This window comes from Asterias amurensis, chromosome 2, assembly GCF_032118995.1.
Source record: "Asterias amurensis chromosome 2, ASM3211899v1".
NCBI lineage: Eukaryota > Metazoa > Echinodermata > Asteroidea > Forcipulatida > Asteriidae > Asterias > Asterias amurensis.
In genome coordinates this window covers 12799433-12820142 of record NC_092649.1, presented here as the reverse complement: position 1 = coordinate 12820142, position 20710 = coordinate 12799433, and the positions used below count along the sequence as shown (strand labels likewise).

At 38.0% G+C, this 20710-nt stretch overlaps 1 protein-coding gene across 1 annotated transcript in view; it reads right to left on the bottom strand.

Annotated features, from left to right (window-relative positions):
• The window catches only part of LOC139954188 (WASH complex subunit 4-like), a 78640-nt gene extending 58540 nt beyond the window's left edge, over positions 1 to 20100 (bottom strand). The window contains exons 1-8 of the mRNA XM_071953890.1: positions 19987 to 20100; positions 17101 to 17240; positions 14651 to 14704; positions 5559 to 5624; positions 4558 to 4603; positions 3088 to 3155; positions 1298 to 1380; positions 407 to 449 (exon numbers count right to left, since the gene is read on the bottom strand). Of these exons, the coding sequence (XP_071809991.1) occupies positions 407 to 449; positions 1298 to 1380; positions 3088 to 3155; positions 4558 to 4603; positions 5559 to 5624; positions 14651 to 14704; positions 17101 to 17240; positions 19987 to 20044 (558 nt within the window). The 5' untranslated portion in view covers positions 20045 to 20100. The remainder of the gene's footprint in view (positions 1 to 406; positions 450 to 1297; positions 1381 to 3087; positions 3156 to 4557; positions 4604 to 5558; positions 5625 to 14650; positions 14705 to 17100; positions 17241 to 19986) is intronic.
• Between the last annotated feature and the right edge of the window lie 610 nt (positions 20101 to 20710).

The window sequence follows — 20710 nt, the reverse complement described above, 5'->3', positions numbered from 1 at the left end:
ATACTTTAAAAAAAAACCTCATTCTTTCATCATGATGAAAATGTCAAAAGTACAAGGCCTCGCAATATATCAGTAAGAGCATTTGGTGCCATCAACGCCTATTGTGTTATCTACATAGAATTAATTATCAAAATCATAAAGAACTGTTGTCGAGAGGCAATTAGTGGTTCTCTTATAGGTTATAACTTGAGAGTCATGATTACCAACCATGAAACGAGCCGTTATTCAATGGCAGTATTATTAATGACAAGGACGGCCAATAAATAAGCCCCTTGTCATGTTTGTGAAACATGATTCTGTCAATTCACTGCAAGAGTCTGGCGAACAATTTGGCCCACTTTCCAGCCATTAGTAAATAATAAATGAAACACAAATAAAATTTGTGACGCATCATTAGAAAGCTTACCTGCAAGTGTACATGGGTGACGTCGATGATCTTTGGAGCTGTTCTGTAGAGAAATTCAAGGATACGGAATTAAATAACTAGCAAGATTGTGTAGCTCTTAGAGAGTTTATTCTAGGGCTGGAAAAATACTGGTCCTCTGCTCATCTCCAGCTCAGCACTAGGTCTTTATTACATTTTTTAAAGGAACTTTACAGACTTGGTATTTGCTAACAAAACAGTTGCTGTATAAGCACTTTACATGTATGTAATCCACCGTAAACTTAAACTGAGAAACCAGTTGAAGTTTGAGGAGATTGATCGGCCATCTTGGTCACGGGAGAAGAGTTAAACTAAATTTGCAAATTTTGCATGATATCGATTAAAATAAAAAAATAATAAAATGCTCACTGAGCAATAAACTCCGAACAGGAAATTAGTTTTATTTATTTCTCATCCAATATGATACCTCAGACATAAATATTTCAAGGGATGTTTTCTACTATCTTCATCATTACACTGTGTAAGTTTAATGTAAATCTGTGAGCTTATTAGACAAGTTTTTAGACAACTAATTCTGTAATGTTCCTTTACTTCATAAAACTCAGATTAATTCCAGGTTATTTGAGCATTTATTGATTGAAAGGTTTCTCCAAGCTAACTGTGTGTCATGAGAACCTTCAATTTGTAAAAAATAGTTTATTTTGGATTTAACAAAGAATTGACCCAAGTGGGATTTGAGCGTCTGGAATAATGTGCTGGCACTCTACCAACTGAGCCACCTAGCCCAAATGATAGTGGTCTCCCTATTTTGTCAGTATATTTATTTGGGGTAACAGACCAATATCTATTGGAAAAAAAGTGAATCACTAAATCGAATTTGACCTTGAACACCCAAAAAGAACTCAAACCTACTTGGCGTTGTTGTACAGTGAGGCCAGCTGATGTATGGTGCCTTTGATGACTTCATTACAGCGGTTGACAAAACAAGACATATCCTGTAAAGGGGATAAAGCAACATAATCCATTGACTTAAAGGTTCATGTCACATGGGGCAAGTTACAGGCAACCACTGTCACAGTCAACCTGGGACGACTGTGCAGTGAAAGACACTAGCAAGTGATGAATGATAGACTTTTTGACAAAAGTATTGTATATAATTTGGTTTGTGGTAACACTGTGTGTGTCTACTTGCCAGGTCAATTATGTTCTTTAGAAAACTGTCTTGCATTATATTCTACTAATACTGCGGAGTAGATTTTCAGAATTCAAGAGACTTCTCAGTTCTGAAAAGAACTGTCCTGCTTATTATTAACTACTACCTGGGCTGAAGGTTAAAAATCGGCTGTGACTACTTTAGCTTGTAGAGGATATTAAGTGCACAACAGGCGGAGTGAGTTCTTTTAAAATTGGTCTAAATGTTTCGACTAGCTTGTTCTAGTCATCGTAAAAAGTATTGTATTTACAATTTCCAGGCAGTCTCCATGAAGACCAAACATTCACATCAAATCTCAAATCAAATTAATGTATTAGGAACAATAAGATACTAATATAGAAATGTATGTTGTACTCCCGAGGTGTTCCTTGTGCAAGAAGTGCAGTTTAGTTGCCTCCAAGTTTCCTGTAAATGTTGTCATTGTGTGACAAGGCCCTACGATCAAACTCTCTGGTTTTAAATCATAAATTGAGGACTTCTTCTTGTCCTTGAACGGTCTGCCATTTTAGGAGTCAATCTACAGTCGCTTCACAGGGCACTGTCATCGTGACTACAGTAAGTCTGTGGCCAGACATTAAATGCTGAACTCTTACCCAGTTACTGCAAATGTGCGCACGATAAAAATGACAGCGCTCTTTAAAGCTTTGATTTGTGGTGTGACGATCAACAAAGGTGTGTAGTAAACTGGGTGAGAGTTCGAAGCAGACTATGATCACGATGACAACATCCCTTAAAATTGTGTGGTTCTCCTTTTACTTTGTGAACTAACAAGATATTGACCCATTTCACCTGACGTCATCAGCAGAAAAATCTTGAATGCGCCATACTGGTGGGCAATTTCACTGTGCGTTTTTATATTAACTCTATGCTGCGCGTTATGCAGCGAAAGTGTTCATTTTAGGCGATGCGGCGTTAATACACGTAAACTAATTGCCCACCAACATAGTGAGCGTGGCATTGGTCGCCCCGTGTGATACGCGTGCAAGGGGTCAATAGAACAAAATTGTGCCTCCACAAAATTACGGACTGTGTTTAGTTAACAAAATAAAAAGAAAACCACAGAACTTCCACAGATATTTGTGTGTGATTATATTTCATAACCAATGGTTTCGTTTATATAAACGTAGCCAAAGGCAATGTGTCCCTTTAAAATGTGTTTTACATGTACAACGTATCACAATTAGGTTGCAAAATGTTTATATCTATTGGCGTGAATTGGTTCCATAATTAGGTTATCATTCTACATGTGTGTGTGTGTGAGGGGGGGGGGGGGGTCCTCTGTGATGCTACACAAATACAAGATGCTTGTTACAGTTGAAGTTTAGCTAGTTACAGCCATGCTTTTTGGCCCTTGGAATAAGGTAGAAAAACATGATACAGGCTTTTATTGACAATTAAAAACAAGATTCACTAATTTTTTCTGAGAGCAGAACAAAATCAGAAATCAGATATTTAAGTAGGGAAAATATCACGGCCATACAGTAGTTACCTGAATGAAGGGCATCATTCGTCCCATCTGTACCTGGGCTTCACCTTCCTCCAAGCCAGTCTCAGGCTCTGTGAGACACACAACAAACACAAGTTACATCTCGTTCAAATGTTTCAGTAGTTATTATAAAAGCTAAAACTCAATTTGTTAAAACTGTATTAATTAGTATCAGTTTTTCTTTATAGACATAATTTGAAATAACGATTTCATTTCAGAAAAAAATGACATCTTCGTTTGCCGAGACTTGCAGAGTCTTTTTTCCAACAAGCAAACCCGCCATTTCTCTCATTATCATTATCTTTGAGTGAAGTAATTGGCAGTCATAAAGCTCAATGGTTATTATATTATCGGTATTTAATTTTGACATTACCTCTGAACATACTTAACAAAATGATTGTTTTGTGTTCCCCCTCCCCCCCCCAAAAAAAAAATTAAGGGAAATGGGACGAGTGCAAGGGGAGCTTTACAGTTACAGTACAGCTATTTGAACGTGGTTGATTAAAAGAAATATAGTCATTTGTAGTTATGACAAGTCGTCGCTCGTACCACGAACTAATCAAACATTTAAAAACATACAAACAAATTATACAAAACACATACCCACATGGCAAGAGCAGAAAACCCATAAAAGCACAGACCGAAAACATGAAAGACCCAATATGACAATTATTTGACTAAACACTAGGGAGGCAAGATGGGTGAGGGGGAGGGCTGGAGCACTTGCTTGACTTGGACTTTGAAGGCAGAGATGGATTGGTGGAAAATGTAGATGGAAGGGTTGGTTTGGGTGATTGAATTAAAGGAACACGTTGCCTTGGATCGGACGAGTTGGTCTTTAAAAAGCGTTTGTAACCGTTTTTTGTAAAATGCATATCTTTGGAAAGATGTTTTAAAATTAGAATACAATGATCCACACAAGTTTGCCTCGAAAATGTGCGAACTAACACGGTGGCCATTTATGGTTGTCAAAAAATTGACTCCCATAAATGGCCGACCGTGTTAGTCGACGAGGTAAAAGGAAAACCACGCAATTTCGAGGCATGTTTGTGTGGATCATTGTATTCACTTTTACAACATCTTTCTACTCATATGCATTTTATAACAAACGGTTACAAACGCTTTTCAAAGACCAACTCGACCGATCCAAGGCAACTTGTTCCTTTAAACAGGGAGGTGAGACAGTGTATAAAGCACTTTGTAGTGGCATTGACCCTGTTTTGGGGGACAATGAACAGACCAGGGTAACGGAGGTTAGGACGGGGAACTTTAAGGGGGAAAAAGAGAACAAAGTATGATACAGTTACAATTAGAATTGACACATTGAAAAAGAAAAGTCAAGTCTATAGTTTGCCTACGACTTTTGAGTGAGGCAAGAGAAGTTGTTGCCAAGGAAACGGATGAATTTGTTTTGAATACGCTCAATACGCTTCATTAAAAATGAAGTAAAATTTCCAAAATTGTTATCGTTACCTCCTTCACCATAAAACATGACCCCTGGGTAGAACTTTGTTTCAGCCTACACATAAAATGGGAAAAAAAAAAAAAAATTAATGATAGGAGCACACAAACAAATTCTACTATCTACAATGCTATGCAATCTTACAAAAGGGGGACGTGGCCTTTAACGGCAAAGTCTACATGAAGCTTTGGTTTTTCGAACCGTTAATTGTTTTAATCCTATGTAAATGAATACGTACATGTACACACTAAAATCAACAGCTAAAAAAGTAGATTATGTTGTGTTTTTGAGTTATCGCCAGAAATCCGGAGCGAATATGTCCATTGCATAAAGAATGATCCCTCAAAAGCATACACAATCTCAGTTATCTTTTTACATTTAACCACATTACTTCAAGGTAAACTGTTCTCAAAATGCTTTATACATGTAAATGCACTGTCAAACGCTGGCACTGTAAGTTACCAACAAAAAAATTGTATTGCCGCTATTTTTAAGAGTTATTACCAAACATATCTTCCCTTTATAAAACGAATTTATTTTTCCAGAACGATCAGGGAAATTCAATATTGGTTTATTTTCAGGGAACTTTCTGCAGAATCAGGGAGAGTTGGCAGGTCTGACACTGTGGTTGAAATATTCTTTGCATCTCACAATAGTATTGACTGTAATTTTTCATGACATTACGGTTGAACTTTTTGCGCCAATTTTTTTTAACATTACTACAAATAAGCCACTTCGGAATGTCAGTGGCGCATGTCTGTTACTGCTGACAACGGATTTTGTCTGTCTCCCGTAACCTAGTGACAATACCCGCTGGTATTGTCAAAAGGTTATTGAAGCTAGACAACATGCGTTGTCAGCAGTAACAGACATGCGCAGCTGGAACTCCGAAGTGGCTTATTACACTAACATTGACCTCTGCTTTTACAAATGCCACAAAAATCGTGACCCTTCAACTCCACATTTCACAGATTCTTCATTCCTGATGTATCATACCATTAAGAAGTCTTACCTCATGTTTAAGTTTGTTCATCTCACAGCACAGGCTAGCAAACACTGTCATCACCTTGTTGAAGATCTTAACAAGAGAAGATGAAAAAACACACATCAAAGCAATTAATGAAAAAAATAATCATGCTTACTTTCCTGTACCACCACACACCAACTCCCTAAATCTGGTGGTGGTATGGGCTCGGGTCGTGCTTTTTAACCCTTACCCCTTGCATACAAATTTGATTTTAGAACAAAATTGCAGGAAACTAGTCAGAAGTGCTGCCTTTTACATGGTATTATGGCCAGTAACCTGATTCTGCTAAGCATAACTATGATTATGGTTAGCTATTTTTGTGCTCAAGCAGCTCTTTGATAGTGAGCCCTGGCAGGGCGACCTCAATTCTCCGAAATGCTAAGATAAGATTGGAATGCCTGGCCTAGTGATAAGCAATTGTGATTTGGGTCTTTCTGAATCCGTCATTTTGTCAAAGAGGAGGGGGATAGAAGAATTTGGGAGGGTAAGGGTTAATGCCATCCCAAATGAATTATATGACGGCACACGACTCAAACTGGCAGATGTAACCAGGATTGTTTTTTTGATACTTTCGTCTGCCATTGATTATTCCTGTTATTATGGGTGTTTTCACTGTGTCTTCGATGCAGAATGAAGACACATATTTTGTTACATGTAGGTATTGTGTATGAAGGCACTCAAAAAAAAATTACAGACTTAATAAGGATAGGCTTTTTTCCCTCTGAGCCTTTTTGGATCAACACCATCCGTCACAATGCCAAGAGCCATTGTCTGGCACACTTCTAGGAATTTGCTGTGTTAAGAGTTTTTTAATTTCAGCTGCGCAGCCAGGCGAAACAACATCACTTGTCAAAATTTGATCTGAAATTATTACTTTTATAGTCTTTCATCAAGAAACATGGCGCTATTCGAGCTTAATGAGCCAGTTGTGCACAAACACACATTACAAGGCAGCTAAATGACGTAAGTCCTTCATCATTGATAACTCAAATTGGGTTCAGATGATCTTTGTAAATTGATGACACTATTTATTACTGTCATTTATTAAAACATGTACAAAGCAACTGGGTAATGACAGATCAGTTTGACGCACAAGTCAAGAACAAGCAGTTATCTTTTTACGAAGTGTCTGACTGTGACTCCATTACTGTACCTCAAGTCCATGACTGAACAACACTGTACGTACACCACTGTGCTGTGCAACACATTTACAATCTACTAAACAGATACCTCGACTTCAACTTCAATTTGAAACTGTTTTAAAAGTAACGGTAACTCTTTGGACTTTAAGGACCTAGATACATCTTATTGAAAGAGTAGACACTGCTTTGAGAGGACCTTCTTTCCTCCAATCCAAACATTATTTTGACTGCTTAGTGCCTGCCTGCCTTCAATCCATTGTAATAAAAACTTAAACTTCAAAGTTTAACACCTCAATCCGAAATGTTTCTTCTGCCAGTAATTATCCCTGTTATTATGGGTGTCTTCACTGTGTCTTCGATGTCGAATGAAGACACATGTTTTGCACCTTTAAGAGGACCATGCCCTCCCTCTTGGAAAAGTCTGGGTGACTACTGCTACAACGTCACAACCCAACTCTTCAATTTCACAAATGCGAGAGAAAGGTGCAAAGAACTTGGAGGATTTTTAGCCGTACCTCAACATGAAAAAGAAACAGAGTTCATAGTGGACCTGATCCATCTGGGAGATACTGGGAACCATACAGATCTTGGCAAAGGTTGGATCAACTGTTTGAAAGAAAATGGCACTTGGCAATGCTCTGAAGGGGGTAAGCTCATAGAGTGTTGTAACTGGGCATCAGGTCAACCTCAGAGTAATGGTGAGTTCTGTGCCATGATACCAAAACAGGATACTGGTACTGAGAATGGGAAATGGCATGATAATTACTGCTACCGTAAGTTTCCTGCAGTTTGTAAGAAACGTTTTACACCTCAACTTCATGTCTAATTCTCTCATCAAACCAAGTAGAAACCGTCAAGACATCCAAATTTTCTCATCTAACTTAAACGCCAAACTCACAGCAAATCAACCGGAGATTAAGGAATGCTTTAAAATTGGTACAATGGTCTCCCTCCATGGCAGTATCTGATGATGTAGAACATTGACAATCATCCAAGGCTAGAAAACACACTGGACCCAGAGGCCAAAGATTTTAGAGATGGGCCAGTAGCTGGCAGTCATGCGTTTATCAATTGGATAGTACCACCTGACTTTAGTCACTCACTTTACAAACAAGATTCTCATATTGACCCCTTTGCATGCACGTCACATGTGGCGACTGTGCCACGCTCACCATTTTGGCTGGCAATAGGTTAACTTGTAAACGCTGCATCGCCTAAAATGCGTACTTCACTGAAAAACGCACAATGACATTGACCCCCAATATGGAACATGCAAGATTATTCTGATGATGACGACAGGTGAATACGGTCAATAATGACTTTGCGTCTGATAAATGTCTAACTGAATTCTATTCAAGTATTGAAGTTTTACTCACTTCAAGACAGATGAGATCAATCTTCTCTTAGTGCTTGTTCAAATAGAAACAGTTCATTTGTAAAAACTGTGTACATAGTTTTCTTTTCTTAATTTGATTCTGTCCTGGGCCGAATTTCATAAAGCCTACGTAAGCATAAAAACATGCTAAGCATAGACAAATCTTGCATATAACAGAAACTGGTTACCATCCAATTTTTCATAAAGTTTACATTTTTGCAACTGGTGCCTCACTATTAAGTTTTGCTTTTACAATGAAATTTGCTACAAGCAGTATTTTCTGCTTAATGAGTTGGACACTATTGGTAGTTACTCAAAATAATAATTAGCATAGAACGAGTAAAGAGGAGGTGTTGATAAGAGGTTAAAACATTGTGAGAAACAGCTCCCTTTTAATGAATCTTTTAATAAGGACATGCAGGAACAAGTTTTTTGCAGTTACTGTAATTATGTGTATGAACCTTTTTTAAGAGCAATTACTGTGCCACCGTCATTAGGGAAAACTGCATTAAAAGGCCTACACAAGGATAATTTAAACAAAAGAAAGTACAATGCCATTAATTTAGTTTTAATTTCAGCTGCGCAGCCAGGCGAAACAACATCACTTGTCAAAATTTGATCTGAAATTATTACTTTTTTAGTCTTTCATAAAAAAAATTGGCGCTATTCGACCATAATGAGTCAGTTGTGCGCAAACACACATTACAAGGCAGCTAAATGACGTAAGTCCTTCATCATTGATGACTCTAATTGGGTTCAGATGATCTTTGTAAATTGATGACACGGTTCCTTACTGTCATTTATTAAAACATGTACAAAGCAACTGGGTAATGACAGATCAGTTTGACGCACAAGTCAAAGACAAGCAGTTTAGGCGGGCCATGAGTTTTCATTTTACATAGTGTCTGACTGTGACTCCATTACTGTACCTCAAGTCCGTGACTGAACAACACTGTACGTACACCACTGTGCTGTGCAACACATTTACAATCTACTAAACAGATACCTCGACTTCAACTTCAATTTTAAACTGTTTTAAAAGTAACAGTAACTCTTTGGACTTTAAGGACCTACATGTAGATACATCTTACTGCTTTGAGAGGACCTTCTTTCCTCCAATCCAAACATTATTTTGACTGCTTAGTGCCTGCCTGCCTTCGATCCATTGTAATAAAAACTTAAACTTCAAAGTTTAACACCTCAATCCGAAATGTTTCTTCTGCCAGTAATTATCCCTGTTATTATGGGTGTCTTCACTGTGTCTTCGATGTCGAATGAAGACACATGTTTTGCACCTTCAAGAGGACCATGCCCTCCCTCTTGGAAAAGTCTGGGTGACTACTGCTACAACGTCACAACCCAACTCTTCAATTTCACAAATGCGAGAGAAGGGTGCAAAGAACTTGGAGGATTTTTAGCCGTACCTCAACATGAAAAAGAAACAGAGTTCATAGTGGACCTGATCCGTCTGGGTATTGCCGGTAGTCCAGATTTTGGCAAAGGTTGGATCAACTGTTTGGAAGAAGATGGCACTTGGCAATGCTCTGAGAGGGGTAAGCTCATAGAGTATAGTAACTGGGCACCAGATCAACCTAAGAATAATGGTGAGTTCTGTGCCATGATGCAAAAACAGGCTAGGGGCAATGAGAATGGGAAATGGCATGATAATAACTGCCAGAATGAGTTTCCTGCAATTTGTAAGAAACGTTTTACACCTCAACTTCATGTCTAATTCTCTCATCAAACCAAGTAGAAATCGTCAAGACATCCAAATTGTCTCACCTAACTTAAACGCAAAACTCACAGCAAATCAACCGGAGATTAAGGATTGCTTTAAAATTGGTACAATGGTCTCCCTCCATGGCAGTATCTAATGATGTAGAACATTGACAATCATCCAAGGCTGGAAATATACACTGGAACCAGAGGCCAGTGATTGTAGCGATGGGCCAGTAACTGGCAGTCATGTGTTCGATTGGATAGTACCACCTGACTTTAGTCACTCACTGTACAAAAAAGACTCTCATATAATGACTTTGCGTCTGATAAATGTCTACTGAATTCTATTCTAGTATTGAAGTTTTACTCGCTTTAAGACAGATGAGATCAATCTTCTATTAGTGCTTGTTCAAATAGAAACAGTTCATTTGTAAAAACTGTGTACATAGTTTTCTTTTCTTAATTTGATTCTGTCCTGGGCCGAATTTCATAAAGCCTACGTAAGCATAAAAACATGCTAAGCATAGACAAATCTTGCATAACAGAAACTGGTTACCATCCAAATTTTCATAAAGTTTACATTTTTGCAACTGGTGCCTCACTATTAAGTTTTGCTTTTACAATGAAATTTGCTACAAGCAGTATTTTCTGCTTAATGAGTTGGACACTATTGGTAATTACTCAAAATAATAATTAGCATAGAACGAGTAAAGGGGAGGTGTTGATAAGAGGTTAAAACATTGTGAGAAACAGCTCCCTCTGAATTCGAAAAAGAAGTAATTTTCCAGGAATTTGATTTCGAGACCTCCGAATTAGATTTTGAGGTCTCAAAATCAAGCATCTGAAAGCACACAACTTTGTGTGACAAGGGTGTTTTTTCTTTCATTATTATCTCGCAACTTCGAGCTCAAATTTTCACAAGTTTGTTATTTTATGCATATGTTGAGATACACCAAGTGAGAAGACTGGTCTTTGACAATTACCAATAGTGTCCAGTGTCTTTAAAAGGCTTTATGAAATTGGGCACTGTAAAAGAATTATGTGTGAGCGCTGCATTCTTTTTAGTTTGCAGTCAGCAACAATTCTTGTTTAATAGTTTGCAGGCTGCAACAATTTGCTTTGATTATCAAGTTGGGCTGTTACCATCTCATTAACTTCACCAGCCAGGAGAAACATAATTTCATAAATATTGGCACTATTCATGTTTTTCTTCTTAAATTTGATGATCAGAATAATTACTTAAAGGAACACATTGCCTTGGATCGATCTAGTTGGTCTTTGAAAAGCGTTTGTAACCGTTTGTTATAAAATGCATATGATTAGAAAGATATTTTAAAAGTAGAATATAATGATCCACACAAGTATCACTGGAAATTGCGTGGTTTTCCTTTTACCTCACCGACTAACACTGTCGGCCATTTATGGGAGTCAAATTTTTTACTCCCATAAATGACCGATCGTGTTAGTTCGCAAAGTAAAAGGAAAACCACACAATTTCGAGGAAAATTTGTGTGGAAAATTTGTGTGGATCATTGTATTCTACTTTTAAATCATCTTTCTAACCATATGCATTTTATAACAAACGGTTACAAACGCTTTTCAAAGACCAACTCGACCGATCCAAGGCAACGTGTTCCTTTAATTTGCACTTTTGTATTTTCATAAAGTGGTGACTCCATATTCGCCATTTTGCACCGGCCTCAAGATCTTGTGTTTCTGAGTGTGGGTTCGAATCCCCCTTGTAACACTTGTGTCTTTAAGCAAGACACTTACATTATTGCTTTGTCCTTTGGAGGGGATGTAAAGCAAGCGGTCCTGTGTGTTGTGTAGTGCACGTAAAGAACCAAGTGCACTTATCGAAAAGAGAAGGGGTTGCCCCCCGATGTTTCTGGTTTGATTGGCTGCATATTACACCACAGCACCTTGTTTAAACCATTACAGGGTGCTATGAAAATAAAATAGGTCTTATACTTCAAAAGGAAGATTTGCATACCGTGAAGGGAAAAACTGAATGCTGAAGCAACTCGAGCCTCACTGAGTGACGGATTCGATCGCTATATGAAGCCACTATTGTTAAATAAGTGTTATTAAAATTTTAGGGGGCACAAGGGGATGCATCACTTTCTCTAGAGGGCACTTCTGGCCAACTAAACTGAATAAGGCCACTTTCCATTTCTCTAAAAGCAAGCCCCTTTTCAGTGCTCATTTTATGTACAATTTATTATAAGATAATCTGACGTAGATATAAAAACAAATAGATAGTCTGCCTGTAAATAGAAAATAGTTTTGACAACTTTAGGGTTACGACATAAAAGCTTAAAAAATGTAACATTTTATTCTGGTAATTTTTAATCTCAAAATTTCAGATTTTAAATGAGGGGGGTGGGGGTGGCGCATATGCCAAGCAACTGCCTCTATAGTCTGAGGAATTCATGCGGTAACTTGTGATTCTGTACCCGATCTTATTCAAATATAACACCCGTTTCAGAGTAGGCACTACAGAGTCGCACTGAACCAAACTCTGAATTAAGTACATGAAAAGTTTGACGTTTGAAACAATTAGGAGCGCCTGGACGCGCTACAAGTCAAAAGATCAACTGTTGCAGTCGTTCGGAACGACTCTGGAGCGCCTTGGTTTCAGATGTTGATCTTGTCATGAACCAATGAAAATGTTATGTTAAGTTCGCTCCGAATCTATTTTGGTTGGCGCGACTTTGGTGCGTCTAACGGGTGTTACTCACCAATTGCTCATATAAATGGGATATATTGCTTTCAGATTTGGGGTTTTGGGCAATAAAAAGTGTTTTGTCAAATCTTTAAAAAGGTGTTTTACTTTTGTGTGTTTTATGACAGAATACGCTCCAACATTTTTCGACTCCACAAAATAGAGTACCTTTAACTGTATGTTCCGTTAGTTGTATTTCCGGTGGCAAATTTGTGCTTTTTCACACATTGCAACTAGGATTTGCAACACACTATTTGTGTTTTAGAGCATAGGTTCAAGTCTTAAAAAAAGGAACCATTCTAAATAGCAAAATTGTAGGAGATTTAAAACAATGGGCTCCTTGACTAGCTTTACAAGGCTACAAAGTAGTGGCTAAAGAAGCAAGTTTTACTGACTCATTCAAACACCATCTCTTCAATTTCTCAACACTCCAATCAGCACCTTTATCATTCAGTTCACTTAAACCAACTAAACCAAATGAAACCCTTAGAAATCAAACTGTATGTTTTGTTTGATTCGGTTGGACTAAGGAGGAAACTAATAGAAGAAAACTAATCAACACTGTACACTGGATCAAGCCAGGCATAGCACCATCATCAGTGGGCCTACTAGTAACAATCAGAGTCTAACAGTTTTAGTGGTTGCAAAAAATAGTTAATGGCCTGACGTTTCGACCCTAGCAGAGTCTTTCTCGAAGGCTAAATGCAGTCACTTAGCCTTCGAGAAAGACTCTGCTAGGGTCGAAACGTCAGGCCATTAACTATTTTTTGCATATACTCTCGGTCCATTTGGTTGGTAAGTTGTTTGCAACAGCTAATTCTATTTTCTCAGTTTTAGTGGTTGTTACAAGTCATCCGCTCAAGGGCTACAAGATTGTTGGTGCAGTTTGTATGCATAAATTGCATGGTATTGCATACTTTGGAGCTCCCAGTAAACGAAGTTTATTGGTCGAGAATGGTCTCCATTTAAGAAATTAGCAAAAAGATACACTCATTTATTTGCGACTTTTTATTTTTGTTTATGCGTTACACATTTAAAAGCCTTTGATTATGGATGAAGGTGCAACTAACAACCTTATAACGTAGCACTGAGTCGACAATTCTCAGCAGCGTGGTCATTATAATTAGTGTGTCATGGCCGAGCAGTTCAAGAGCACTGGACTCAAGCTCTGGACCCAATTTCATAAAGCTGCTTTAAAAGCACAAAAAGTAGCTAAGCAGAATAAAATTATGCTAACCAGAATAAGATTACCAAACAAATTACCATATTATCACATGTACCATCTGTGACTGGTATCCTGCTAATTGTTTGCTTATAGCAGAAAACTGCTCAGCAGTATTTTCTGTTAAAAAAAAAAGCAGCTCTATGAATTGACCCCTGGTTTCTCTGATCAGCAGAGTTTGAGCTTGAGTCCCAGTCTTGGCACTTATAATTGTCTTCGAGCAAGACACCTAAATATACCAGTTCCTTGTCCTGCAGATTGAACATTAAAGGAACACGTTGCCTTGGATCGGTCGAGTTGGTCTTTGAAAAGCGTTTGTAACCGTTTGTTATAAAATGCATATGAGTAGAGAGATGTTGTTAAAGTAGAACACAATGATCCACACAAACATGCCTCGAAATTGCCAATTTTTCCTTTTACATTGTCGACTAACACGGTCGGCCATTTATGGGAGTCAAATTTTTGAATCCCATAAATGGCCGACCGTGTTAGTTCGCTAAGTAAAATGAAAACCAAGCAATTTCGAGGCACATTTGTGTGGATCATTGTATTCTACTTTTAAAACGTCTTTCTAACCAATGCGTTTTATAACAAACGGTTACAAACGCTTTTTATAGACCAACTCGTCCGACCAAAGGCAACGTGTTCCTTTAAGCCATAGGTCTCATGAACCAGGGTTGGTAGTGCATACAAAAGAACTGAAGAAGAGTACATGTAAGGGTTAAGCATGATGTTTCTGGTTCACACAGCAGGCACCCTTGTTTACAGGTTTCCTTAGGCTTGCGAGCTACAGTTCACTTTCACAACCAGAAAAAATATAATCATAAAAGAAAGTGAGGATTAAATGGAGAGAAAGGCACCATCTTCAAATTTGTATAAAGAAAACTCTCTCACCTTATTATCTGTCTTGATCAGTTCTAAGATACTTGTCTGCTCGTAGGGCAGAAACTGCGAAATGAAAACAAATGCAAAAAAAAACATATGAATGAAGTAAAAAACAGAAAACTCAATTTCAATTTTCAATGTTTCCAATTGATAGCCATGCAGCAATCAATAACAACAATTAATTTACTTTCCAAAGAACTGTTTTTTTCATCAACTTGTTTCATGGCCCCATCACTTTTAAATTCAGAACTATTCCCTCTTGGGATGTAATGCAGAAATGCCATAAATAAAGAACAAAATAAAGGCAGGGGTGCAAAGTAACTGCTAACAAAAAAGGTCTAAAACTAAGATTAAATTTCAGCAGGCGTTGACATTACACAATTTCAACCTCATAAGTTATAGATTTCAAAGAGCTTCTACTAGCACAAGAGAGATCGAGGTGCATGACATAACAAGACTGGATAAGAAAACAATAGCTATTGGTTTTCTTTAAACACTACCCCCTCCACCACCCCCCCCCCTACGCTACAAAGTCTAGTAATGGTCAACACACAAACTACAATAGACCCTTCCCATGAAATATATATAAATTGCACATAGCGCGTGCGCACTAACATTTTGGTTGGCAGAATGAGGGAACATCGCGCTGTTTTGTACACGACTAATGGCTGCGTGACGCAGACGCTATTGCGCGTCTGCTCAGTACACAACTCTATGGCGTTTGCCAACCAACAGGGTATGTACGCATGCGTGAATGTAATTAGCATATTTCATGGGAAGGGTCCGTTAAAGGCAGTGGACACTATTGGTAATTACTCAAAATAATTATTAACATAAAACCTTACTAGGTAATGAGTAATGGGGAGAGGTTAAAACATTGTGAGAAACAGCTCCCTCTGAATTAACGTAGTTTTCGAGAAAGAAGTAATTTTCACATTGTGATTTCGAGACCTCAGAATTAGAATTTGAGGCCTCGAAATCAAGCATCTGAGAGCACACAACTTTGTGTGACAAGGGTGTTTTTTCTTTCATTATTATCTCGCAACTTCGAAGACCAATTGAGCTCAAATTTTCACAGGTTTGTTATTTTATGCAATATGTTGAGATACACCAAGTGAGAAGACTGGTCTTTGACAATTACCAATAGTGTCCAGTGTCTTTAAAAACAAAGCAAATTTCCTTGCCAACTCAAAAGTTTACATCATGTTTTTACGTTCTCTTTCTTGTGGATCACGAACCAAGCTTTAAAAAAAATACACAAGTAATTAAAACTGTGTTTGCCCAGTACCCATGTGCTAAACACTGTATACTCAGCACTCTCCCAGAGTTCTGTGAAAAACAATTTAACAAAAATCCAGCGTAGACATATTATTTGGATGGGATTTGAACTTTGCCATTCTGGATGTCTAACCACTAGAACACCCAAGCTTGCCCAAAAGCTAGACGTAGTTTGAATCCTATAACATAAGTGCCTTAGCAGGTTTGAAAAGCACTGAATACTGAAGGCTCAGTACTTTCCATAGAGTTATATAAGAACTAGAGGGTGCACTGGTAATGCTTCTTGCACAAACGCGACGGGACAGCAAGGAGACACACGCCCCATTCTGCACGCGCGTTGAATATGAAAAATACGTTGGAAGTTGTGTTTATTGAACGCTGAGGTGATGTTGTTTTGTCAACTTACAAAATGACCGCAAAAACACACGCTTAGCAATGCCTGTTTGTTCAACTTAGAAAATGGCCGCCTGCGCGCATACGGGGCACATATATAGGCCAGTGCGCCCTCTAGTTCTTATATATAACTCTATGATACTTTCACAAGTCCTGTAAAAACAGAACATGGCACCCACTGCTAAGCTAGAGGATTTGAACTGCCTCTAACTACCAAACACAACTAATATTCTTTTCAAATCCCTACATTTTATTTTTTATAAATAAAACATTTAACAGGCATGATATTTGATACCTGGAAAAAAAGTAGGGGAATTGTAAATTGTATTTAAGAGTAAAAGGGCTGACTTACATACATTTGTTGTACATGTGTAGGCTTCATACTTGTCAAGCTACATTGTATTTAATCACAGTTGTTCTGACTTTTCCAAAGGCCAAAAAAACAGAAATCATACTTTTAAGTACAAAAAAATATCATGCCTGATTTAATGATTGAATTAAAGGGTTTGGGTACTTCTAGAACGACACAAAACACAAACATCCACAGATTTACATCAAACTTACACGGTTTTAAAAAAAAGTCGAAGAAGGCTTCCTTTAAAATATTCCTTGCTGTAGTTTTTGAGAAATGAGTAAAAAATAAAAAAATTAAAAAACTCCATTCACAGCGAGTAGGGATTCATGACATGGAAAAAACTTGATCTACAAAAGGTATCAAAACCCTAAAAAAAAAAAGATGAAAAAGACAGGCTGACCTAAATAAAGTTTTCCATTGGAAGCAGACTTACTTGCAATGAGACAGGATCAAGAGTGAAGTCCCAAGCATCACCAATCGAGCTATCCAAGGCATCTTCAATGCCCTTCAACTGAGTAGCGTAGTCTTCAAGGAATTTGCCATACCTCTTCAGTTGTACTTCCCCAACAATTTCTGTGAGGAAGACGCAAGTTTGGGAGTTAGAAAAGAAAACATGGTCGTTTCTACACCTATCACTTGGACACTTGAAGACAGCTCACTCACTGACTGGGTAATGTTTTACATGTAGTAGAATCTATAGGGCTTGAGTTTTACAATGGACCACAGGCTCGAGGCCAGAATTTACATTTTGGTCAAGTAAACTCAGGCTTGGACAAATCCAACTGTCCTTTTAAAATAATTTTACCTCTCTGTGATGTTCAAGTAAAGCCAGGTTCATATTTACTTCCTGCGTATTTGAATGTGAAACGAATGTTGACACCACAAGGCTGTTTTCACAACGAATGTTTCGCAAGAGTCGAGCTCTGAAAGTCAACTGTTGCGAATTATTTGTTGAGAATTTGTGAAGTCAAAATTCACTTCGCATTTGCAGGAAGTATGAACCGGGCTTAAATGTTTCACTTTGAGTCTGAGTAGTGTCTTTCAACTCTATCGTGTCATACATGTAGTATTCTCAACTATGGACTAAGATTAATCTTCCCTTAGTACTGGGTCAAATAAAATTCAAGCCTGATTGATGATGGAAGTCTCATAGCGCACGTATCTACCAAACAAGGTACTCAAGGCGTTGAGTATCTATACAAACTCTCAGAAAGGTATAGGTAATTGCAGTGATGAATTCTGAGACCCAATTATGTAGCACCTTATATTATAAGGTATTACAAGGTTTTATAACCCTATTAATAGTGCAAATATACTGGACTCCCTCAAGAAGCAGAGGAAGACCAGCATATTGACTCTTTGAGCTAATTACTCCTAGAACTATGAGGCTACTACCACTATTGACCCCACAAACGATGATAGTGGAATGAACGAAACAAGTGGAACGAACCTCATAGTTCTAAATAAGGAGTAGGGGCAAACCTTGATAGACATGCTTCTAAACTTGTTTGATGCATGTTAAAAAAAGGACGTTCTTAATGGGTCCTACTAAAAGCCGACAACAAGACCAGAGCACCGCCAACACGCCACCAACAAGTTTTAAATACCTCCAAAATGGCCAATAAACCATAAATATATTAGAACTATGTGTGTTCAGTAATACAAACATAAATTTAATGGAAAAACTTCACGAAAAGTGTGAATTTTTAACCAGAAAAAAACCCTTAACTTTCACGGAAAACGGTCGGACGCCATCTTGGCTTAAAATCGTGTTTGGAACAGTCCATTATGATGCGGGTAAGTCAGATTTAGCAATAGAGGGTGGGCGTCATGCACTGTGCACACTGCATTGAAGGTCTTCACATGAAGCCCGCCCTCTGTTGTTGATAAGTGCTAAATCTACCCGTATCATAATGGTCTGGTACAAACACGGTTTTTAAGCCAAGAGGCGTCCGACCGCTTTCCGTGCAAGTGAAAATTTTTTCTGGTAAAAAAATACACACTTTTCGTGAAGTTTTTCCATTAAATTTATGTTTATATTACAGAACACATATAGTTCTAATATATATCTATGGTTTATTGGCCATTTTGGAGGTATATAAAACTTGTTGGCGGCGTGTTGGCGGCGCTCTGGACTTGTTGTCGGCTTTTAGTAGGACCGTTCTTAATAGTTAATCACACTGGGCCATTGATTTCTTTGTCAGTAGGGAATTTTAACGAGGAGCGCATCAGTTGATAGAATGACTGGTTTCCTGATCTTGCATTTGCGGGGTATTGACTAAGTCCTAATACACAAGGTCCTACAACTAGGTCATGTCATGTATACTATAGTGGGATAACGTAACCCTCTGCTGTCGGCAGGAGGGTTACGTTATCGCAACTAGTCATGTAGGTACAACTACGACCACATACTACTAACCAAGTAAACCAAAAAGCATATACGGTATACCTTAGCCCACCTTGATTGAGCTGTAGTGTTAGTGTTAATGGCTTTCTTTTATCATCGGTCTCACTCTCATCACTGTCGCCATTCACCAGGGATAAGACTGATGTTATAAAAGAGCCATTTACAGCTCAAACAAGTGGGCTAGGTATACCTGGTTGTCATGGTTGTGTTTATGGTAATTTTGACCTGACGGCGACGCAAGGATAAAATATTATATGTAAAAAAAATTGTTTCGATAAAGGGTCTATGTACTTATCCTAACACAAAACACAATGTGAGTCACATTGTGTTTTGTGTTAGGAAAAAGTACATAAACCCTTCACAAAACACAATGTCAATGTCTACAGATTTGCATTAAACCATGGAGACACAGTGTGAAGATAATGATTTGATAGTAGAAAGCTTCCCTTGAACTTGTGCTATAGTTTTTGAGAAATGAGTTAAACAAATAATTTTTGTCTCAGTTTCAGCATGTAAAAACGTATTAATTTATTATGCTATGTTTATCATAACTGGTTAATGGGTTTTTACATGGTAAACTTAAACAATTTTCGAAAATTATTTTGCGACTTGTTTTACTAATTTCTCACAAACTACAGAACCTCAGTTAGCAATATTCAAAGGGAAGCTTTCCACTATCATTAACTTTAACCCCTGTAAATTTAATGTAAATCTGTGGACATTTTGAAAAGGTACAAAATCTTCGGCAATGACTGCTTTTTCTTTTGGGGGTGTGTGTGTGTTCAAACGGTTCACTCTAGTCTTGCACAGATGAGATAGCTTTGTCCGACTGGACGAGTTACTGTCTGTAAATCATAATACTTCCCCTCCCTCATAGAATTTTTCTAATGCGTTCATTTACTTAGTACTTACTCAAAGACCCATCGTCAAATTTGTCAAAATCCCAACCGGGTTTTCCTTGGGTAGCCATATTTATCACGAGTAAAGGTCACGGACGTGGAGGAGGCACATCCCCCAGCATCCGTCGTTTGACAATAATATTAGAGGACAAAAATCACGTGAACACATCTTTTCGTATAGCGCCCTCTGTTGACAAATTGTTAACTCATCTAGACGCCGTTTCACTCGGCCCAGCTAGCTGGGCCCATTACAAGAAATCTAAATTTTGATTAAAATAACAATAGGAGATAGCCTATAGATAGATAATTTGTGTTGTTCACCATTATCATCATTTAGGCTGTGTTCATCCAATGGAACATGTTCCTAGTAAGGAGCCGATCAATCATCACATCAAGATCAAGATCAAGATCATCTCTCCATCTTCTTCTCTGCCTCCCTCTTTTCCCTGTCCTTTGTTGCCAATCTATTATTCTTGTTGACAATCAATTGTCATTTCTTCGGGCAGTGTCCAGCCCATCTCCTTTGCTTGTTTTGTTGCACTTATGAATCGATGTCTTGAAGGCAGTGGACACTATTGGTAATTTTAGTGAGGTAGAAACAGACAATTTTTTTTTACTCAAAATAATCATTAGCATAAAACCTTACTTGGTGATGAGTAATGGGGAGAGGTTGATAGTATAAAACATTGTAAGAACCTGCTCCCTCTGAAGTGACATAGTTTTCGAGAAAGAAGCAA